Source organism: Cyrtonyx montezumae, unplaced genomic scaffold (genome assembly GCF_038088225.1).
Source record: "Cyrtonyx montezumae isolate F1298 unplaced genomic scaffold, pur_monq_1.0 scaffold_30, whole genome shotgun sequence".
Taxonomy (NCBI): domain Eukaryota; kingdom Metazoa; phylum Chordata; class Aves; order Galliformes; family Odontophoridae; genus Cyrtonyx; species Cyrtonyx montezumae.
Window position 1 is genome coordinate 3,001,619 of NW_027072035.1, and position 21,399 is coordinate 3,023,017.

At 37.0% G+C, this 21,399-nt stretch overlaps 1 protein-coding gene across 1 annotated transcript in view; it reads right to left on the bottom strand.

Annotated features, from left to right (window-relative positions):
- Window positions 1-21,399, bottom strand: part of SMARCA2 (SWI/SNF related, matrix associated, actin dependent regulator of chromatin, subfamily a, member 2) — a 113,347-nt gene that overhangs the window by 66,591 nt on the left and 25,357 nt on the right. The window contains exons 5-13 of the mRNA XM_065744157.1: window positions 20,018-20,119; window positions 18,808-19,057; window positions 13,792-13,918; window positions 12,461-12,634; window positions 12,052-12,225; window positions 8,931-9,101; window positions 4,848-4,901; window positions 2,946-3,076; window positions 2,693-2,753 (exon numbers count right to left, since the gene is read on the bottom strand). Of these exons, the coding sequence (XP_065600229.1) occupies window positions 2,693-2,753; window positions 2,946-3,076; window positions 4,848-4,901; window positions 8,931-9,101; window positions 12,052-12,225; window positions 12,461-12,634; window positions 13,792-13,918; window positions 18,808-19,057; window positions 20,018-20,119 (1,244 nt within the window). The remainder of the gene's footprint in view (window positions 1-2,692; window positions 2,754-2,945; window positions 3,077-4,847; window positions 4,902-8,930; window positions 9,102-12,051; window positions 12,226-12,460; window positions 12,635-13,791; window positions 13,919-18,807; window positions 19,058-20,017; window positions 20,120-21,399) is intronic.

Consider the following 21,399-nt stretch of genomic DNA (forward strand, 5'->3'; position numbering starts at 1 on the left):
AAATCTCTAAAATAATAAGTATTTTTCCCTTTAATCATCTTATTTTAAAAAGCCTTACTATTTCTACTGTACTCAGTACAGGTAGAAGATTCCACAATCAGACTTTTTTTCACAATTTTTTTTTCATAATCAGATTTTGCACATTTTTGTATTGTGTTTCAGATTTGTGACTATTTAACGCTGTTTACAACACCAGCAAGTATTGCCGCTTAAGGGTTTTCATTTCTTATTTTAAATAATGACATTTTTATTACTTTAAAAACCATTTAACTTCCCTCTGCCTAGAGTTGCAAATGATTAACAGCAACTGGAATTCTCAGAAATGCGAAAAGAGTAATCTGACTTTTGTGAGTCATTTCCCCAACTCAAAACAACTGCTAAAGAGCCCATAATAGAAACACAGGCACATCTCTTTTGCAGCCCAAATCTGACAGACACTGAGCCCTGACCTCCTATCTTAACACTTGTAGTCTTCTAAAATAACATTATTAGTTATTAGGACTAGAGAAACATATATACTCTTAATGTTATATAATCCAATCAGTTTCAGCGGTCATGTGCTTGCAAAGACTGCTAGACTTAAATGATCTAAATTCTAGTTCTATCACTATCCTGTTAACTGAATATGGTCCTTTTCCAGTCCTAAGTTTTTCACTCCTTTAGAAAGTTCTTGTCTGAAAAATGCTACAGAAGTACTGGCATTCATCACTCACAGTATCTAATAGTAGGACCCTGAGGGAGCAGTTAGGGAGGTAACCTGCCTGTAATGAAAAAAATTCTGACACAAAATGACTACTCAACACGAACAGGAGCAAAAACGTCTGCCAGCCTGAAAACTCAGTCTGGAAATTTCCACTCAGACAGAGTTTTTAAAGAAGATGCATCTGTGCAGACAGGTCTGTGGGAAGTGTCTGGACCTTTCTCCTGGAGTAGAAAGGTAAGTGGCAAACTCGCCTGTGTAATATGTACCCAGATGGAGGACCTTCTGAGACATTTGTCTGACGTAAGTCATCTAAAATGAGTTATGCAGACATCCCCACTGCATAGCAACTAAGAAAAAGCAATGGATGATAGTAAGTGATTCGCTTCTGAGGGGTACAGAGGCACCCATCCATCACCCTGACCTGCTATCTAGACAGGTCTGCTGCTTGTCAGGAGCCTGCAACAAAGATGTTATAGAGAGGCTGCCAGACCTTGAATGCCTACTATACTCTGCTGCTCTTCTACATAGGCACTAGTGACACAGCTTGTCAGCAACCTGAAGAAATCAAGCCTGAGAACTTGGCCTTCAAACCCAGGAACTTTGCCTGGGAACTAAGAGCAATATTTAAGCGTGGCTGAATACCAAATACCAGAGGCATCCTGAAGATACCACTGACAAAAAAGAAACTAGAAATGGAACAACTTATCGCCTGAGAAAACAGGAACTAACATGAGAAATAAATTTTTGTTTAAAGAAAACAAAGGACAATAAGTAACATCATTACTGTCTTTCTCAGGAAGAAGACTGAAATTAACAGCACCTAAGTAGTGGAGTCCTACGCCCTCTTATGTCTCAGTATAAAAACGGCATGACTTTTATCCAAGGCAGAGCTTCTCTCGCCGAGAAGCTTACCATCCTGCATATACTCCTTTCAACTGCTCTTTAATTTCTCTTCACAAGCAGGCTGAAGCTTCACTGGTGCACAGAATGAACTCTGTGACTCACTGACACTAACTACAAAAGTCTTTGACACTCCGTATAGCATGACACAGATCAACTCTGAAGCAAGACTCTGTCCCTTACTTTGACTCCCCTTCTGGACCCACTCCTGGGGGAGGTCAGACTCTCCTGAGGTCAGTTATAGATTCCTCTCCATGCACCCCTTTTGGAATCTGTTTGATGTATTTGATACAAGTAATTTTACAAGTATCTACGCATGTACACAAGCTCTTAATTATCAATCTAACACAAGTCTATTTGCTGTTACAGTACTGGTAAATTTGGAATCCATAAATATTTTTGCTATCACAGTAATGCTGAGAAATTTACTCAATCTGTACTAATCTTCGCACCATATCTGCTACTATATTTGTGATTTTCCTACCTCATATTACATTTTAGTTACTAACTCTAATTACTGCTACTTTTAACTGGTACTATATACTCAAAATCTGACACATGTAGCATCTTTTTTATCCAAATTCACCCTATTAATCATAGTATTCTTGCTAGTAGTGATTTGTATTGACAGGAAATCTTTAAAGATCTTTAAAAATGTTTAATAAACAAAGGCTCCATGTCCCTATACTGTGGAATCCCATGAGGTCACTACTGTGATCACTATACACCTGCAGAGCAGCCAGTACAATTCCCCACACCTTTTGGATTGTGACAGATGCTTCAGGCTCGGAATACTCATGTGCATTAATCTTAAGATTCTTCCTTTTTGAACCTTTGGAACAGCTCCATTTAAGTTACCGCTGAATTTAAGTACAGAATGAAGTAAACTCAGTCTGAACAGTCTGAATCTAAATCTCCTACACACTTTCCTACGTTTTTACTCTTAAAACAACTGGACATCTGTTATTGCTTTTTTAATTTTTGACCTTACTAAAAGGAAGAAAATATCATATGGGATAACAGCTTGTTTTTTACTTCATCACTTGTTACATTATTACTATTGTTATTATTTTTTTTAAAGACACATACCTCCTCCTCATATTCAGAACCACTTTCATCTTCACTGTCTGACCTGGGAGCAACTTCATAGCTACACAGAGAAGACAGTACATGAATTATAGATAACAAAAGGAGGAGGGATTAGGTTCAACAAATGTCATACTCAGCTTACACATAGTAAATTGAAAGTAGAAGGAATAAGTGAAAAAGAAAAAAGAATTATTAAGATAAGCCCACTAAAAGCAAATCAAAAGAAAAGCCCACTTATATGGTAATTACTTACCCAGGGTTCATTTCCAGCCAAGCATCTAGCTGGCTTGCTTTTGGTGCTTCTGGACCAAGAAGAACTTTGCCTGTTTCAGTGTGAGTCACTTTGACTGGAAGGTCACTCATCTGGCTGCTCTCATCTATAGGCTAAAAATTCAAATAGAATTTCACACCATAAGGCAACTGAATTTCATCCTTGCCATGCAGAATAAAAACCAGCAACTTCAGAATTACAGATCTGATAAAGGCACAAAGTTTTACTAGTAGACACAGATTCCCACATGGCTACCAAGCCAAATCTGAGTCACTATATTTCTGTGTGCAACACATCTTTAAGTGACAAACACAATTATATCACATGATTTCAAGTAGATTGAAAAGACCATCAGCAAGCAGAAGAAACTGTTCACTTTTATAAAAGAAGATACAAGATAAGTATGCTTCTTCCAGTTGTTTATACCAAGGGTCATCTACAACAAAAAATATACATCAACTTTATGACCTTCTCTCTTATACAGAGAGATAAGGACATAACAATTTCACCAACTTTTTAAGTAAAGAAAGCCTCCAGCAGAATTGCTTAGTCACAGCCTGAACCAATGGTAACCCCAGGGAGCTCAGGTGCAAGCAATGCACCTCAGTGAACAGAAAAGGTGGAGCCTGGATCACCCCTCTCATCCTCATTTAAGGGTTAGTAGCCAAAGGAGCAGCATCTCTCTCTGGATACAGATTACACTCCTCTTGAGACATCAGGGTCAGTGGAAGGGGTTAGACTGTATTAGAAGGCACTGTCACTGCCTTCTTTTCCCATCCAGACTTATTCTAAAGATTTACTGTCCTGATCTCTTCAATTATGCCCATAAAGCACCTACAGTAAGAAGTCCTCTTACTAAAACAAAACTAGAACAGCAGTCTTTTTTCTGCTACTCCCTCTCATTTAATCAGAGAATTTCTACTTCAAAAACCTTTTGCCTTCTACTACTGCCTACTCCAAAGAATCCCTTCCTCATATATGTGTGAAAAAATAAATAAAACAATTATAAACAAACTCACAGAGTATAAAACTTAAACCTTCTCCACAAATTCCACAGTTAAAATGCTGTTGTGTATTTTCTTTGAGCAGTGTGAAACTACAGTGGACTATATGGTAAGTCTTTAACTATATCAGAAAAAGTCTATTTGAAGTATAAAAAACTTGAGAACTAAAATAATACATAAAACTATGAAGTATTTGTATGAAAATAGAATAGAAAAACAGCACTAACAGTTATAACTAACAGGATAGCTGTTAATGAGACAGGATACGTTCCACCTCATCATGTTGTTATTATCAAAAAATATTAATCAAAGAAAGACTCAGAAAAATCAATAATATGTCAGCTTGAGTAAGCAAGAACATTCCAATACATTAACCTATTATCATACTACAGTTCATCCTATATCTGGAACACTGCCCATGATGCAGAGGGGATGTACCAAGATGACTTTTAAGATCCCTTCCACACCAAGCCATTCTATGATTCTAGCAAAGGTAACTGACAGTGTCAATAATGTAATTTTTAACTTACTGAGAAGCTAGAATGTAGAGTGGTTAACCACATTTTAAAAAGTAATAAGTAAAACTAATAAGTAAAAGTAATATGTTGATACAATAAAATTGTTTACTTTTAAGCACATAAAAACACTGAGCGGAATCAGTCAATATACGCAGTGATACATTCAATACATTTTTCTTTCAATCTTTGATTTTTTTTTATTAGAGACAACTTCTGCATTAATGTGAAACTGGACAGGAATTTTCCTGCTCAGAAACAACAGGTCTTAAGAGCACTTAAGGGCATGATTTTCAGAATAGCAATCTCAATGGTACATACCATAAAACAATCATCAGAAAAGTTGTAGAAATTTAAAACAGTACCTCTCCATCAGGACCAAGACCAGATGCCATGCCTTCTGCATTTTCTTCAGCCTTCTACAAAAAAATGAAAAAATGAAGAGCATCATGGTCTGATCATAAGAACAGAGAGAATACTTTATATTATGTAAACATTTCGAACCATGGTAGGTTTCACTCCATGTCTGCGTAGTCTGGATTGCATGTAGTTTAGTGAAGGTAGATACAGACAGATTTGCACACACAACCCATTTACCACATGGTATATACAACACCTCTAGTTATTGTAACGAACCTGTAAAATGGCTAGCCTGCTGAATTTCTCATTATGATCAGAGCTCAGTGCTTATTGTGTGCCAGTGTACACATTTGCTATACAACAGCAAACAGTTTTCACGTGATTTACCATTTACCATTACCAGTTTCTTCTAAACTGATTTAAACTCAGTTTCAGAGGTGTCACCAAGCATCACAGATGATGTATTTGTGCATGTACTTTTATTTTGTGTATGTATATAATTAATTTTTGGTCTGACAACTAAATGACAGAGCCTTTTGGGAATTCTTTGCACTGTATATTGATTAAGTCCAGACCACAATTTACAAATAAAAAGAACTTTGAGGATAATAGCTAGAGCAAGTTGGATGCTTTTCTTTCCAGATACTACTCGGAGAAATAAGATGTCTCAACAAAAATCTGTTCTCATTTACCCAATTTAAAAAAGTTGAGACGCTACGAGAAAAATGGAAGACAGCCTACTTCTGAAGTGGCACTTCCCTAACTAATTCTGAAAATGGCAAAGAAAGGACAGATGCAACTTCTGTTTCCACCACAGTGCAGGCCTTGATAAACTACAGCACATTTTACTTGGGTTTACTTTACCAGTGCAAATAGGATCAGACTGAAAACAAGGACAGAACTTTAAAACTGCATTTTAAACAACAATCAAGTATTGTTAACACAAATTATATATTTACACGAATCTGGTTGATTTTTTTTTTTTGCTTTTTTTAAGAAGTATACTTAAGCTGCATTTATGAATGCTAAGACGATCTTGAATATCTGCTTCCAGTGAAAACTGAACTCTTTTCCCTTAAAATCCATCTCCAAGGCACAAACTTCAGGTGAATGTGCAGTAATAGACATGGGCCAATTTCACACTTTGAAAAAGTTTAGTCTTATTTCATATAACCTTCATACCTCAACACACATACCTACTTAGGTTCATTAACTCACTTGTATGACAAAAAAGGCAAATTCAAGGTAAGCTTACTTCTTGTCTGAAGCCTTTAAAATATTTTTGAAGTGTAATGTTTTTATCAGACAAAAAAGTAATCCAAAGGACAGGCTTATACACATTTCCCTGTACAATACAGATATCATTAGTACTGCTCAATAGAACAGTAGCTGTTCCTCAGTTAAGATCAACATCAATATGAGCTCAAAGACTGCTTGCTTTATCATTTCAGGGCATCATGAACATCTGCTGACAGAGAAAGGAACTGTTTCCTATCTGAACAGTTCATACTGAGTGAGAGGAAGGATAAGCTACAATAGCATGTATCTTGCCTTGGCTGCAAAGGTTTTATTCACTGAGAATTATTTTTCCTTGGATGAACAAGGAGGTAGACAGACACCCATTATTTTACATTTGAAGCTTCTCACTAACATGTGAAGATTGTTACATACTAGTTATAGTCAATTCCTACAATTTAAGCACACAACAAAATAAAACAAAAAAACACAAAAACAGTAAGCATCAGTGTTCTTCACTGTGCGAAGACCAGATCCTGCCATGAAAGCAAACAACTACCAACTACAGTTAAGAAGTACTTCGGAAAGCAGAAGCATGTATTACAAAGAGACAAAGACAGATTTCTTGCTGCTGTGCTTTAGGCACTGCAAAGGTTGCTTTAATGTACAAGGAAATGCCAATTTTATACAAATAGGAAGCTAAATTTTCCTCAGTAAGATGACAGGAAACCCTCCTATAGATAAATGTGAAAAACTGCTATGCAAGTTCAGCTGTCCTAACAGATGAAAACTTCACCTGTTGTGTTTTTTTCATCTATGACAGCGTGAGGATGTGGGACACCAGCTGTACAAGGCAATGGAAGGTGCAATTAAAGGGATTTAAAAAATAGACATGGGAGAATCTACCATAAAGATTTCCCAAATTGTATTCTAGAGAAAAATATTGATTCATTTGAAAGTTATTTTCTTAAGAACATAAGGTTCAGTTGGAGTGTATAGAACATAAGCCTGGCAAAGGTAACACATTTTTTCATGACCTATTACCTCATTGTGATTTCAAGGAAAAAAATCTAAGAACTCTTTTTGTTCATTTCTCTATCAATATGAAATGCTCAACCATGGGTGCTCACAGATTAATCTGCACTTTATAAAGATACGAAGCATTTATGGGCATATATGAAAAAGCAGACACGAACTTCAATGCATGCTGCATCCATGCAGTAACAGATTCATAGAATTTTAAGTAAAAAAAAAGAGTAATATTTGTGTGCACTCTCCTGTATTCCTAACAGATGATCAAAAGCTTGATGGAAAGAGGGTAATTATAAACAATGATTGAGAGATAATCTTCCATTAGGTTTTAGGCCAGGAAGAGGCCTGGCTATTAATAAGCACTGGAACACATTATCATTTTACTTCAGTGAAAGAAAATTATATCCTTATTAACATTGCTGTAAGACACTTATTCCTCATACATACTTAGCTAACTGAGCATCACGGAGACAAACAGCTCAACAGATTATCAAAGGAATTTACACATTTTATTATAGTACTAAATGTACAAACTACACTGCTCACAGTACAGGAGAGATGTAAGACCTGTTAGAGCACCACCAGAGATGAGCCAAGAGATGGAACTCTTCTATGAGGACAGGATGAGAGAGCTGGGGTTGATCATCCTGAAGAATAAAAGGCTCTGAGATGACCTGATAGAGGCCTTTCAGTATATAGAGGGGAGTTATAATAAAGAAAAGGACAGACTATTCAGTAGGGTCTGCTGTGAACAGCGACATGGGAAAGGGGTTTCAAACTAAAGGAAGGGAGATTCTGACTGGATATAAGGAAGACATTTTTATAGTAAGAGTGCTGAGGAACTGGAACAGGCAGCCCAGAGAGGTGGTGGATGCCCTATCCCAAGAGACATTCAAGGTCAGGCTGGATAGGGCCTCTGAGAAACCTGATCTAGCTGCAGATGTCCACGTTCACTGCATGGGAGTTGGACTAGATCACCTTTAAAGGTCCCTTCCAACTGAAACAAGTCTATGATTCTGTTTCTACAGTGAATTCTCACTGAGAGTATATTAAATCAGGTCTGTTCTCACGGTAGAGGTCAAGAACTCCATTTCAGTTGACTACAGGGGTAGGGGATTGCGTACATGTTAAAAATGTACTCTCAAAAGAAGTACAGACATTCCAGAGAGCAACATGAGAAAATACAGAGTATATTTGAGGTAATTAATCTCCAGAACTACCATTTTTTAGTCAGTGCTATTTATCAGCAGGCTTAGCAGGCTGCCTGTTAACACTGTAGACACAATGTTTATATTTGTATTAGTAATTAGTAATAAGTCAGGCATGGAAATGGATTGTAAAAATCCTCTAACAATCCTGCAAGAAATTAAAGATACTCAGAGGTCACGAAATGACAAATCATTATTTAATTATCATTTCACGTACAAAATTATTTTTTTCAAAAATAATACTATTCAGTTTCAGATAATTTTTAAAAGCCTTAATTGAATTGTAAGAATGCGCAATGAATATGCTACTAGCAGAATACTCATTTATAAATTTACCTAAGCTCTTCCTAGTTATTTTCAGTGTATCTACAAGATGGACTGAGCCAAGTTTAGGAGGTAAAGGTCTAAGCAAGTTATCTTGTATGTAACAACTACATAAACCAGACCTTTTTTCTCTTCTCAGAATGTATGTTAATTTTAATTTACAGGTCTGTCCCAGTTTTGTCTATAGAAAATTTATGTAATATGGGAAGAGGAAATCACTACATTTATCACTATTAAAATTGGACTTGAAGACAGCATTGCAGAAAAAGGTCAGGTGTAATTACTTGCCTTCTTTCTTCTCCTCCTCTTCTTCTTTTCTTTGGCAGCTTGTGCCTGCTTATGTTCCCATACCAGATTAGTCAAGTTAGCAACATACTCATCTGTCTGCTGCAATAGGTAGGCCAGGCGTCTATCTTTCTTTTGGTCAATCAGCTTACGGTAACCTTCCTCATCTTCAGCCTAGGAATATGAAACACACATCACTTGTTACAGAAAGGAAACGTCCATTATTCTTCAGATGCATATCTTAATAATCATGTGCTATCTTAGCTATACCATTATGATTTGTGCAGGTGGTCAGAGAGTCTACCAGAGAGTAGGCCCAGATAGCCATACTGTACCTGGAGGCCAGTAACAAGGAGCACTGCAGGAGTCTACCTAACGCATGTGTTTCAAATTTCTACCAGTGACCCAGACTAAAAGGTGGATGGGACCCTATTCAAGCTTGCAGATGACATAAAACTAGGGACACTAGTCAAGCTTGAGGGCTGTGCTGCCTTCCAGAAGAGCCTGAACAGGAAAACAATGGGTGAAGAGGAACCTGATGAAGTTCAAGTGACACAGGCAGAGAAACAGCTCCACAGTAAAGGATATACATGTCCATTTATACTAACCTGGATTTGGCAACATAGTGTGACAGCATAGGTCCACAGAATTTTGGATTGTATCAGAAGGAATCTTGCCAGAAAATGACAGCATGTGATAATCACCCTCTACTTTTCCTCATCAGACCACATGTAGAAAATGCTTGAAATCTCCCAACCTCAGCATGGAAGATACTGATTGAATTTGAAACAGTAGAAGCTGATACTGGATTTTAGGAGGCACTTTCTTCCCCAGTAATGTATTGCAACAGAGGCACAAAGAAGTTTTGTCATTTCTAGATACTACAAGTTTACTAGACATGATTGAAAAAAGACTTGAGCAACCCAGTTTGACCTTGATGTTGACTCCACTTTGGGAAGGAGGCTGGACTACAAACCTCCTAAGTTGTTGGCCAACCTGAGTGTCTCTGGGGTTCAGGAATTATATGATTCTAAACATATCCAGTTCTCATGTAGTAACTAATGGAAAAATCAACAACAGTTGTAAAAGCAAAAAGAAATTAAAGAAATACACACAGCTGACTCACATTCAATTTGCTGTCAACCAGAATCCCTAGATTTCTTTCTGTGGGGCTGTTCTCCAGAAACTCATCCCCCATTCTGTATGTACATTCAGTGCTGTCCTGCTCCAGATGCAGAATCCAGCACTTGCTCTTGCTGTACTTCAAACAGTAGATGCTTGCCCAGCCCTTCTACTTGTCAAGTTCTCTTTGCAAGGCCTCGCTACCTTAGAAGGAGCCAGCAGGTTCTCCTGAGTATCACCTACAAACTTACTTAGTACACACTCAGGTCCTGAATCCAGATCACTCTATCATTTGTTCAAAAAAAAAAAAGCACTGAAGATAGCAGGCCCTCAGATGGAGCCCTATGGAACCTCACTAGCAACTCTAGCAACTGTCCTGAAGTAAAGGTACTTGACAAGTCTCCTACATCTATGCCTTTTCAAAAACATTAATTGCCTTTACATCATGCCTAGAGAAAGTCTGTGGGAATCAGAGGCTGAACACGCATTTAGTTCTTTTTAGACTACTGGAACATACCACAACGGGAGTAAAACTAAACAGGCAAAGCAACGCAACAAACAGAACACAGTTTGCTACTGGAGAACTTAATTGAGCAGTCAGGACAAATATCTGCAAGGGCAAAGCCCGAAACTGAAAGTACCTATCAAAACCTATACCCATGGTAGGTACTCAACCATAGCCTTTGGCAAAGTAGCTTTATGAGAAAGCGCTAGTATTTGGAAGCATTGGTATCCTGTGTCATTTCTGCACATGCACATCTACTTCATTTTTTTAGTTGTAGAGATCTTTTTTATTTACTGTACTGCACATTAGATTGACTTAAGCTTAACCTCATTTATGTACTTAAGTATTTTTAAAACATCACAGTTATATTTCCTAATCAGTTCTTCTTATGCTCTACAAATTAATATTTTAATAGCTTGAGTACGCAGACTGCTGGCAATTAACTGTAATTATAAAAATGCTCTACGATGCAGGTTAGTATGTAAACTTCAGGAATACCCTATAGTCTAAACAATTCTTCTTCTCTTACAAGAGTCCCTTCTTTACATTTCACACATGCTTTTACTCCTATGTTTTTAACATTTTTATATTTACTACTTTCTACATTTCATTTTGTGATTTTTAAAAGCAAACTGCTCAGATCTTAACTCAAGACGCAAATAGATTTTCAACGAGAAATACAAGAAATTCTGTTTTCATCTGCATCCACTTTAGATACCTACTGTTTTTTATTAGCTCCATTTCAAAAACATGTCAATTCCTATTCAGTTTCAGTGGTGAAGTGTTAACAGTGTTAAAAAAGAGCTAAAAAATGTCTTGAAGACATCTTTCCAGTCCTAGTTGCTAATATGCTTGCACACAAAGCACATTAATGTGTCTACACTTTACATTCCAGAATTAACTCTAGAAATGTAGACAGTCCATTCAACAGTTCCACCGCATTCCAGCAATACACAACTGCACACAGAATCATTCTACAGCGTCTTAAAAGGATAAAACTGATATTATGTTTGGGTAAAGGAAGAGAAAATCACGAAAGAACACAAAGGAGTACTGCCTTGGAGCACTCATAGGTAGAGCTGACTGCCACTCATTCTCAAGCTATGTGCATTAATGCTGTGGGTTATGTATTCTTGCATGTAGAATTAGTTTGATATAAACACTGGTGGGCAATACCACACACAAGTCAATCATATGGAATCCTCGAAACTATAAAACTAGAAATAAACCACAATATTTATATAGAGGACAGTAACTATGCAATTTGGAAAAAAAAATCTGCTACAAGTTAAAGCGCAGAGTGTCACACAGATTATCACAATTACAAATACACATCATCAGAGTCCATCAGTTTCAGATTTATACTTTTTAAGTCACAGAGGTTTTATTCTGCAAAGGAAAGATATGGGTGTCTAAGACTGTGAGATATGAAAAGAATACACATTAAAAGCAAGTTATTTTCATTAAAATAATCATACCCATCCCTCCATTCCTTACCATTAATCTCCTCATCCTTTCTTTCTCAATTCTCTCAGTTTCTTTCTTCTGCTCACGTTCAGTGTTGGCATGCCAAGTTGCCACAGCTTTAGAAAGTTTCTGAATTTTACCAGCCACTGACCGATGGTACTCCTTGAAATCTTTAGCATGTTGCAATATGCTATTCAGGTATTCCTAGAAGGAGAAACTTAGTTAAGTGAAGGCACCTGGACAAAGTATGGAATTTTAGATCAAGGACACACAAGATCTAACCTCACCGTTTTCCAATTGCTTAGTACATGATTTTGAAGTGCTTTGGCTTTTTTTAATTAAAAACTCCAAAGGTGAATAAAGTAAGCAACAGGTAAGACCAACAGAACAAAGAAAGATGAATTTCTATGACCAGGGAACAGCTAATAAGTTAAAATACCTGATGCTTCTGTCTACGCTTCCTCTCCTGTTCTATCTTCTGCTGTTTCTCAAGCTTTTCTGTCATACGGGCCTCCCTCAAGGTCTGCCGTTTGCTTCGCTTGTAGGCCTTGGAATTCAGTGCCGTCTCTAGTGTTGTATCACGACGCATGCAGGCTACCACCTCTTGTCTCAACTACCAGTGTGAAAAAAGAAACATTAAAAAAAAAAAAAACAGAACAGGTTAAATACATGGAAAATAACAGCAGATGTCTCAACCTCCTCTTTACAGTTTTGAAAACATCTGTTCATCTCCAATAGATTTTTGTCTATATAAACTCTTATAACCCTCCACAGGATGATTGAAAGAGTTCATTGTTCATTTCTTCCTTCTTAACATGATACCATAAATCACTGTCTGCTTCAATATAAGGGCTAGCCAAGGTTCATAAAACACAAATGTAAAACACAAATAACATGTTTTCCTGAGCTGGAGCTGAGTGTTGATGACTCCTTTCATAGTCTGCTGCAAAGAGAGAGGACAGAAGGAAGAGGGAAACACCAAAGGCTTGGAACAGTATAGCCACAGTCCCAGAACTGCAGGAGGGACTGCCTGCTGCTTTTCTTTTGATCTCTTGACAAAAATTCATTACAAAAGAGTGTCAGGGCAGTAGCAAGGAAGTCTCAAACATCATAGTACAATGACTGTCAGAGACTTCAGTTGGGAAGTATTCTTTCCAAACCTGCCAAATTATATGCCTACTTCTGCAAACTAGGTGAAGAAAACAACAGCAAGAAGTCCATCAGAGTCTAGCACAGTGTTTCCTTCTCTGAAATTCATTTGCAAGATCAAACTTCTCTCTTAGGTATGAAAATTAAACCAACAAGATCGAAGTTTGTGTGCCACAGCAGAAATCTAAGAGATCACAAAGAAATATCACACACCATCATCACCATACAATTCTTCCCAAAACGAAGGAAGTCATGACAAGTTTAAAGTATGTCCAGAAAGAAGAGTCTGCTGGGATCTGTGCTGGAAATGGGTTTGCATACTTTTCTCATCCTTTCCCCTTTGTGCCACCATCTGGCTCTTTATGGAAGGTACAGTTCTATGGTCACATTTTAAAATGTAAGAAAAAGCAGGAGAGAGAAACAACACTTGCACTTATAAAAAGAAAACATATTTTCTAAGTTAAATATTTCTACTGCATGTTTATAATTCCAATTTGTTCCCACACAAAATCCCATGCTCAGACTTAGTACTGCTACAGATTCTCTTGCCAATTCATCATATGTTACATGAACATTGCTGGTTATAATCTCAGACAGTTTTCATTAAGAAAAAGGCATTACCTGGCGCTGGAAATTCAGTAACCTAAGTGCCTTCAACTCCACAGTCGCTTTGGTTCGCAGATCAGGGGGCAGAGAACCAGGCAAGTTCTCCAGTTCCTGGATTCTGTGAGCAATTCGTGCCTGAAGCCTATGTAAACAGAAAATGGCATGAGACACACAGAGAAATCTGTACAGTAATATGTACAAACCAATGCAGCAAAAACAAGCAATTTATCTCAGGTACTTACTTAGCTTCCAGCACTTGTTTCTGAACCACAAAGCTTTTGCAAAAATGGAGAAGACATCAGGTAAACTTTTCCACTTTGAATTGACAAATAGCAAATTTAATCTTAGGCCCTCTTTTAAATTTTGACTAAGAGGATAGGTGTTGAAAGCAACTCAGAAAACGCATTTTACCCGTATCAGATGAGATTCTCTTTTCAGACTTCTTTAATGGGTACAGTTTTATGTACTCTTCCTTTACAATCCTCTTTTGCATTCATTTGCAAATTCAAAAGAGAATAATGGATGAGACAGAAGGACCTTGTTTTACCATATTTTTCACACTGTAAACCAAGATCAGGAAGCCAATAGTTACACAGTTTTTTTGAGTTTCATTTACAAGTAAGTATTCTTGTGAACTCAAAATTTTGCCAGGCACTAAAAATAGCAGACCCCAAAATTCTAAGTCAACTAAAAGTTGCAAGGGGATGCAATTATGGATCATAACTTCCCAAATAGCTACAATGCTTGTGAAATGTTCACCTACAGAACAGTTACAGCCAAATTCTGGTTTCACTGACTTCAGTGCAATTTAAGTCAGTAAAGCAGACACAATCTTTCCAAAACCCTCATCTGAGCCGTACACTAGTAAAACAATTTGCACTAGTAAACAATTCAATACTGAACACATTTTCAGTTTATTATTTTCATTCTATTTTGTTGGCATTGAGTGTTCCTTCATGCTTAATAAAAAGATGAGCTCAAAAATTGATCAGGCTGCTCCCTACCATTGCTTAAGTTTAGGTAACTAAATGAATGAACCATTTTGCAAACAAATATGAAGTGAAATGTTCACTTATTAATTCTGTAAGAATTGTTTTGTTTGCCTGCCTTTGGGTATAAAATAGATTAAGGCACCTCCAAAAGTTTACAGAGTATAAAGTCAAGCAAATCAAAAGTTGGCTTTGTGGCCACTCCATGGGGCTGGAGTTCGTATTACTATCATATAAATTAATACTAAAAAATCCAAATACACAACCTTCTCAAGATGTGACAAAACACAATGCAAGCTTACAGTGAGTTCTTATGCTGTTATCACTAAGCAGTCCACCCCATACAAAAGACTCTTCACACTGCTAATCACTTTATTTCTCATTCTAGAGGCAGCTTAGTACTTTCAGGTACTAAGTACTTCAAATCTCCCAAAAAACGACAGCATTTTTAAGTCACTACTCACACTAACTCAAAACTAAAACGTAACCTGGTCTGTTCTCAAAATAAACTCCTGGTTGAAAAAAATGACACATTAATGAAGATCCACAGCACATATAAAGAAAAATAATGAAAAATGGCAGCCAGATGGGTTATGTATTGAACAAAAAAGGAAATTTACTTGTCAGTTTTATTTCACACTCTCTTCGAAGTATTAACCATATCTTCTTCTTCACGAACAGTATTTTCCTGAGTAAGAAGGTAGGATTTTAAAAAGAATTTCATGGTAGACATTTAACCTCAAGCCAATGCCCCTAACTACTTCAGGCTTTTCAAAATTACAGCGACATTCAAGTCTTAAGAATGACTGCATTTTCTCAGACTGTTCCTATCTTTATTGAAATATACTAGTTGCTATTAAGTCAATGGAACCCAAGGAAATAAGTTCTCCATGTGGTTTTTACTAGTTTTGAAGGATAAAAGCTCATCTTACTTAAATTATAAATTTAATTAATCTCTGCAACTCAGCAATCTATCTTCATTAATGCAGAAAGAGGCTTACACATCTACATAGAGATTCCTTTGCAATTAAGCAATGTACACATCTTCCTCATTAACTGAGGTCAACTACAGGGGTTATGTTTGTGCATTCCAGCCTGTCTTGCACAGATGTGTACAGCAATCAATAAATATACAAAGATGGGACTTTACAGGTAACAAAAAGAAGCTAGTGAGAATCTACAGGACACCAGCAAGTGTTTTTTTTCTTCTAACTAGCACTGAAAACATGGAAAAAAGCCTTTCACATAACAGAATAACTCTATAGTACACAATTTAAAAAAATACACCCTCTAAAACTGAAAAGCAGTACCTATTTTAAAAAGAGCATGAAGGAGACTTTCGTTAAAGCACAGTATGAACTTACTTCAGCAAGATTTCAAGACAAGTTTGACAGTTCTCCACATATCAATACTTTAAAATTCCTGTATTAATCAGAATTTTAAACATCTATGTTCCTTTTCATCCACCATTAGTCATACAGAGATTAACAACAGTTGTCACGTAATACCACAAGCTTTTGGTCTAATCACATGAAATTAATAACAGTAACTCCATTTTTTCCTCCTTGTTAATTTATGTCAGCACCTTTTTTTTATAATTAAGATCAAGGGTTTTCAGGAAGAACAAGTAGTATGCTGTTGTTACACCAGATTTAAAGCCTTTTCAGACCCATCAATGTTACCATGTCCATTACTGCTTCTCTATTGGTATTAGTCTATTTAACACGTGGTTAATGGACAGGATCTCTATATTGTATTTTTAAGCACTTGCTTAATTGTCAAACTACGTAATTTCCCAGTAATGATGAAGCGAAAACAAAATCTTTGTCACTGAAATAAATAATTACATGTAATCACTTCAGTCTAACAGCAGAAACTGAAGTATTTCACATTTACATCATTATCCTGTGTGCGAGTAAGACACATTTTAATGCATAAACAATATAAACGATCAATTTTAAAAAAATGGAAATATGTACAAGGCCATATATTAATATATATGTATATATATTAAACAAGTAAGAAGTGTGTGCACTGAAAAGAATGGTCAAATTCCCTCGTAATTAGCTTTTATCACAGTTCTGATGAATTAGCAGTAAATGAATGTGAAACTGTGTTCCAAGAAGCACACTTCATAAAATCAATGTCACAAAATAAATACAGTAATTTTAAAGAATTTGGGTCCTGGTCAGATTTAAAGCTCAGACTTCCACAACAAATCACAGTATCTCTTTGGTCTGTCTCTTTGAAATATAAATCCCTAAAATATCTATTGTCATAATTTTGTTTTTTTGTGAAAAACTCATTTCACTTTCTAGGTGTTGGAGAATATAATGACTTAACAGCAAAGTTAACTACTAAGAGATCTGAAGAGACAATTGTTTCATAAAGCTAACACCAACTCCACAGGTTATCAGGTTACAAGTGTTTATACTGGAAAGTGTGAACAGTTTATGTTTCTCATTTGAACTTCCCTATACTAAAGCTAAGCCTAGCACTATCAAAAAAAACTGTTAAGACTGCTTTTTTGAAAACACATGTCTTATCTACACAATTTTAAACAATGAAAAAAATTCTGGAAGTTCTAAGTATTCTGGCATTCAAAGCAAAACTAACTACTAGCAACATTCAACATTAAAAACACTATCTAAATGTTACTTTAAAAGAATAAAAATGGCACGGTACTACTACAGAATTACTATCAAACTTCTACCTCGCTTCCTCTGTGAAGAAGATTCAGGTATTTAGAACCTAATGGATATGCTGTATATATAATTAGTTCTAAATATTAAATATAACAGTTATTTTTACTTCTCACTGTTCATGCATACTAAGTCATAATAGATTGGCGCAAATAGTTCAACAGACTAGGGCTAGAAAGACTAAAAAAACTGAGATAACTGATGCAGAAAAGGTTACACTGTATGGATTACATGACTCTTGGGTCAGGTTAGAGCTACAGTTATTCTCTTACATCAACAGTGGAACTGCATAAATGTGTGTTCTACAAGTTTACTGGAAAACATATTAGAGAACGGTGATGAAAAAATGAAATAGCAATGGCCCAGGGTAAAAAACAAACAAACAAACAAAAAAAGAATGTCTACAACAATATGATGCAAAATTACTTAAGCAATATTTTATGCCGAAAATGAAAGCTTTTCTGTGACCAAGGCCTGTATTCTGAGCGTGGCACTACATTCTAAACTTAAAAGTGAAAGCTGTTAAATCTGTCTTCAGTAAGATCATCATTCCTTTTGGCTATCCTTCTGTTACAAACTCATTATTACAGTAATTGGAAGATGTTTTATCACTTCAAACCAAGAGAATATGCTATGTGTGGTCTGAAACACTTCAGATGCCGGTCAAGATTTTTCTTGCCCTGCAGATTCTCAAGAACAACTACTGCTGTCTCAAGGGTCTTGATGATAGTCAAAAAGGCACAAGAAGTCTTTATCTAATTCTAAAAGAAATGTTAAAGAAATGTTATCCTCTATACTTTGATACAAATATAAATCATCATCTAATGAGGCACACAGGAGGCAACTTTTAAGACTATGCTTCCTCTTCTTTAATCTTGCTTGTGACCACCTTACTCTTTGGAGTTCAGCCAAGCTCATGACCACACTAATGAAAATTGCTTTTGCTCTTGTCACTAAATTTTATCAGTCTTTTGACTTCCACTGTTCCCTTTAGAACTTCCCACAGTAAACTCTTTTCTCTGTAGACCACAAGGATTTAGATTCCCTAACTTTTGTCTTTCAAAGCATCCAATAATACAGTAACAAAGCAGAGCCCCTAAGCCTGTTTTAAATTTAGCTGGTTTGCAATGATAATGCCAGCACAGTTTCCAAGTTCCTAACTTGGGGTGGAAGTAGACCATTTTTTTCTTGAGTATGGTGTTTCTAACTCTTCTTTGACATGGCTCCTCTCTGGAAACTCAGTTTACTTGACTGTAACTACTATAATGCAAGAACCCCCTGTTCAGAAAGTGAAAAATAATAATCTGGATATGTACTTGAATTATATTATTCACTTTTACCTATATTCACGTTCCTGAAGAATTTCAACCGGGTCTAATCCTTGAGGTTTTTGAATAGGGCTGATGCGATTCTGCTTTTGCTGCAGCTGAACAATAGGTGAAGGCTGTCCAGGTGGTGGCTGTGGTACAGAAGGCCCAGGCATAGCAGCAGCAGGCTGGGCAGCAGTGGGGGCAGGAGAAGGCCTCCCACTAGGGGATGGTGCAGGAAGTTTTTGCGGTGCACTGGAGACAGCCATATCTGGGGTTTGCCCTGATCATAAAAAAAATACTTATTCTTAACATTAAATACATAAAACACAGAAAGAAATTCTAGATGGTTTCTGCAGAAGAATGTGAGTTCAAAAAAACATTCAAAATTACCAGACAGACACACACTGATAAGCACTTCATTCAATATTTAAAAAATAACAATAAAATGAACTATCCATCAACTATCCACAATCACCACTGTCCTCAGATTTACCCAAAAGCAACAACAACATATAAGATTTCTGCTGAATGAGAAACATGTTATTTTCAAGTCTGTAATACTATATTCACTTCTACATTTCTCTTAAAAAATAAATTCAAAACATATTATTAGTAATTTCTAATGAATTTCAATACAGTCTTTCTACTCTCCAACCATAAAATGAGCCTATAAATGAGCTTATAAATCCAAATCTAAATGTTTTTCTTCAAAAAATAACTATCACACTAAGTGGTGAAAAAAATGTTACAATGTTCATTAGATCTCAAAGACTATATTGTATTTTCAAAGCAATTTAAAAAAAAAAAAGACTCTTTCTGCCACAGTTTGAAAACCCAAGTTTACAGTAACAAAGGACACAATTGAAAGATGACCTTCCTGCAACTAAGCATGCTGAGAATACAACTTCAGAATATATTTTATGGATGTCCCTCAGGCAGCACATGTATTTCACTTGGATTATAAAAAGCCGCTTCATATTCAGGCTGCCTAAGTGCAATAACTTCATCTGGCCAACTCACTCACAGATGAATAAACAGTTAGATTCTCCTTGCTATTTAAGTTCTGGGCACAGTAAAGGTTACATTATTTTGTCTGTATGACTTCTTACTTTTATGTATTATTTCCCTCTATGACTTCTTATTTTTATATATATTTCTCTCTATCTTTTCCTCAGTCTCTACCTACACTGTTTAACCATAACTGTGTATGAAATAAAATGATAATTATACTCCCATGTACCTTCATTCCAAGTTTTAGGCGTAATGGCAGCTGTATGCCCAGGTATTCCTGCAGCAGGCCCCGGCCCAGTTGCAGCACCACTCATTGCATGCATCCCAATACCTAACAATTTTACAAAGGAAAGAATCGTATTAAGAAACAAGCATTCAACAATCATTCTGCTTCCCAGCACGTTAGCCTATTCAGTCAAGTAGCATTTCTGTGCATTAAATATGGTTTTATGAAGACAAATATATGACAAAGCTTAGTAAAATCATGTCTCCTAAAAAAAATAAAACCCATCTACTTGTTAGCAAAGTCAAATACACTGAAATTAACTGATATGAAAATCATCACTAACAAGAAAAAAAAGATCAACTTGACACTCATAGGTTCATAAGGTTGGAAAGGACCTACAAGATCATCTAGTCCAACCATCCTCCTAACACCATCCCTACCCAACTACTAAATCAAATCCCTTAGCACCTCATCTAAACGCTTCTTGAACAGCGCTAGGGATGGTGCCTCAACCACCTCCCTAGGCAGGCCATTCCAGTGCCTGACCACTCTTTCAGAGAAAAAATGTTTCCTCAAATCTAATCTAAATCTTCTCCGGCACAACTTGTGGCCATTCCCTCTCGTCCTGTCATTATTTATCAGGGAGAAGAGGCCCACCCCCTCCTCACCACAACCCCCCTTCAGGAAGTGGTAGAGTGCAATAAGGTCTCCTCTGAGCCTCCTCTTCTCCAGACTAAACAATCCCAGCTCCCTCAGCCGCTCCTCATAAGACTTGTGCTCCAGGCCCCTCACCAGTTTTGTTGCCCTTCTCTGAACACGCTCCAGGGCCTCAATGTCCTTCTTGTAGTGAGGGGCCCAAAACTGAACACAGTACTCGAGGTGCGGCCGCACCAGAGCTGAGTACAGGGGGATGATCACCTCCCTGCTCCTGCTGGCTACACTATTTCTAATACAGGCCAGGATGCTGTTGGCCTTCTTGGCCACCTGGGCACACTGCTGGCTCATGTTAAGCCGAGCATCAACCAACACCCCCAGGTCCCTTTCCTCTCAACATTCTTCAAGCCATTCTGCCCCAAGCCTATAGCATTGCATGGGGTTATTGTGGCCAAAGTGCAGGACCCGGCACTTGGTCTTATTGAACCTCATCCCATTGAGCTCAGCCCAGCTATTCAGCCTATCCAAATCCCTCTTAAGGGCCTCCCTACCCTCCAGCAGATCAACACATCCTCCCAGCTTGGTGTCATCTGCAAACTTACTGAGGGTACACTCAATTCCCTCGTCTAGGTCACCAATAAAGATATTAAACAAAATGGGTCCCAAAACTGACCCTTGGGGGACACCACTCGTAACAGGACGCCAGCTGGACTTAACTCCATTAACCACTA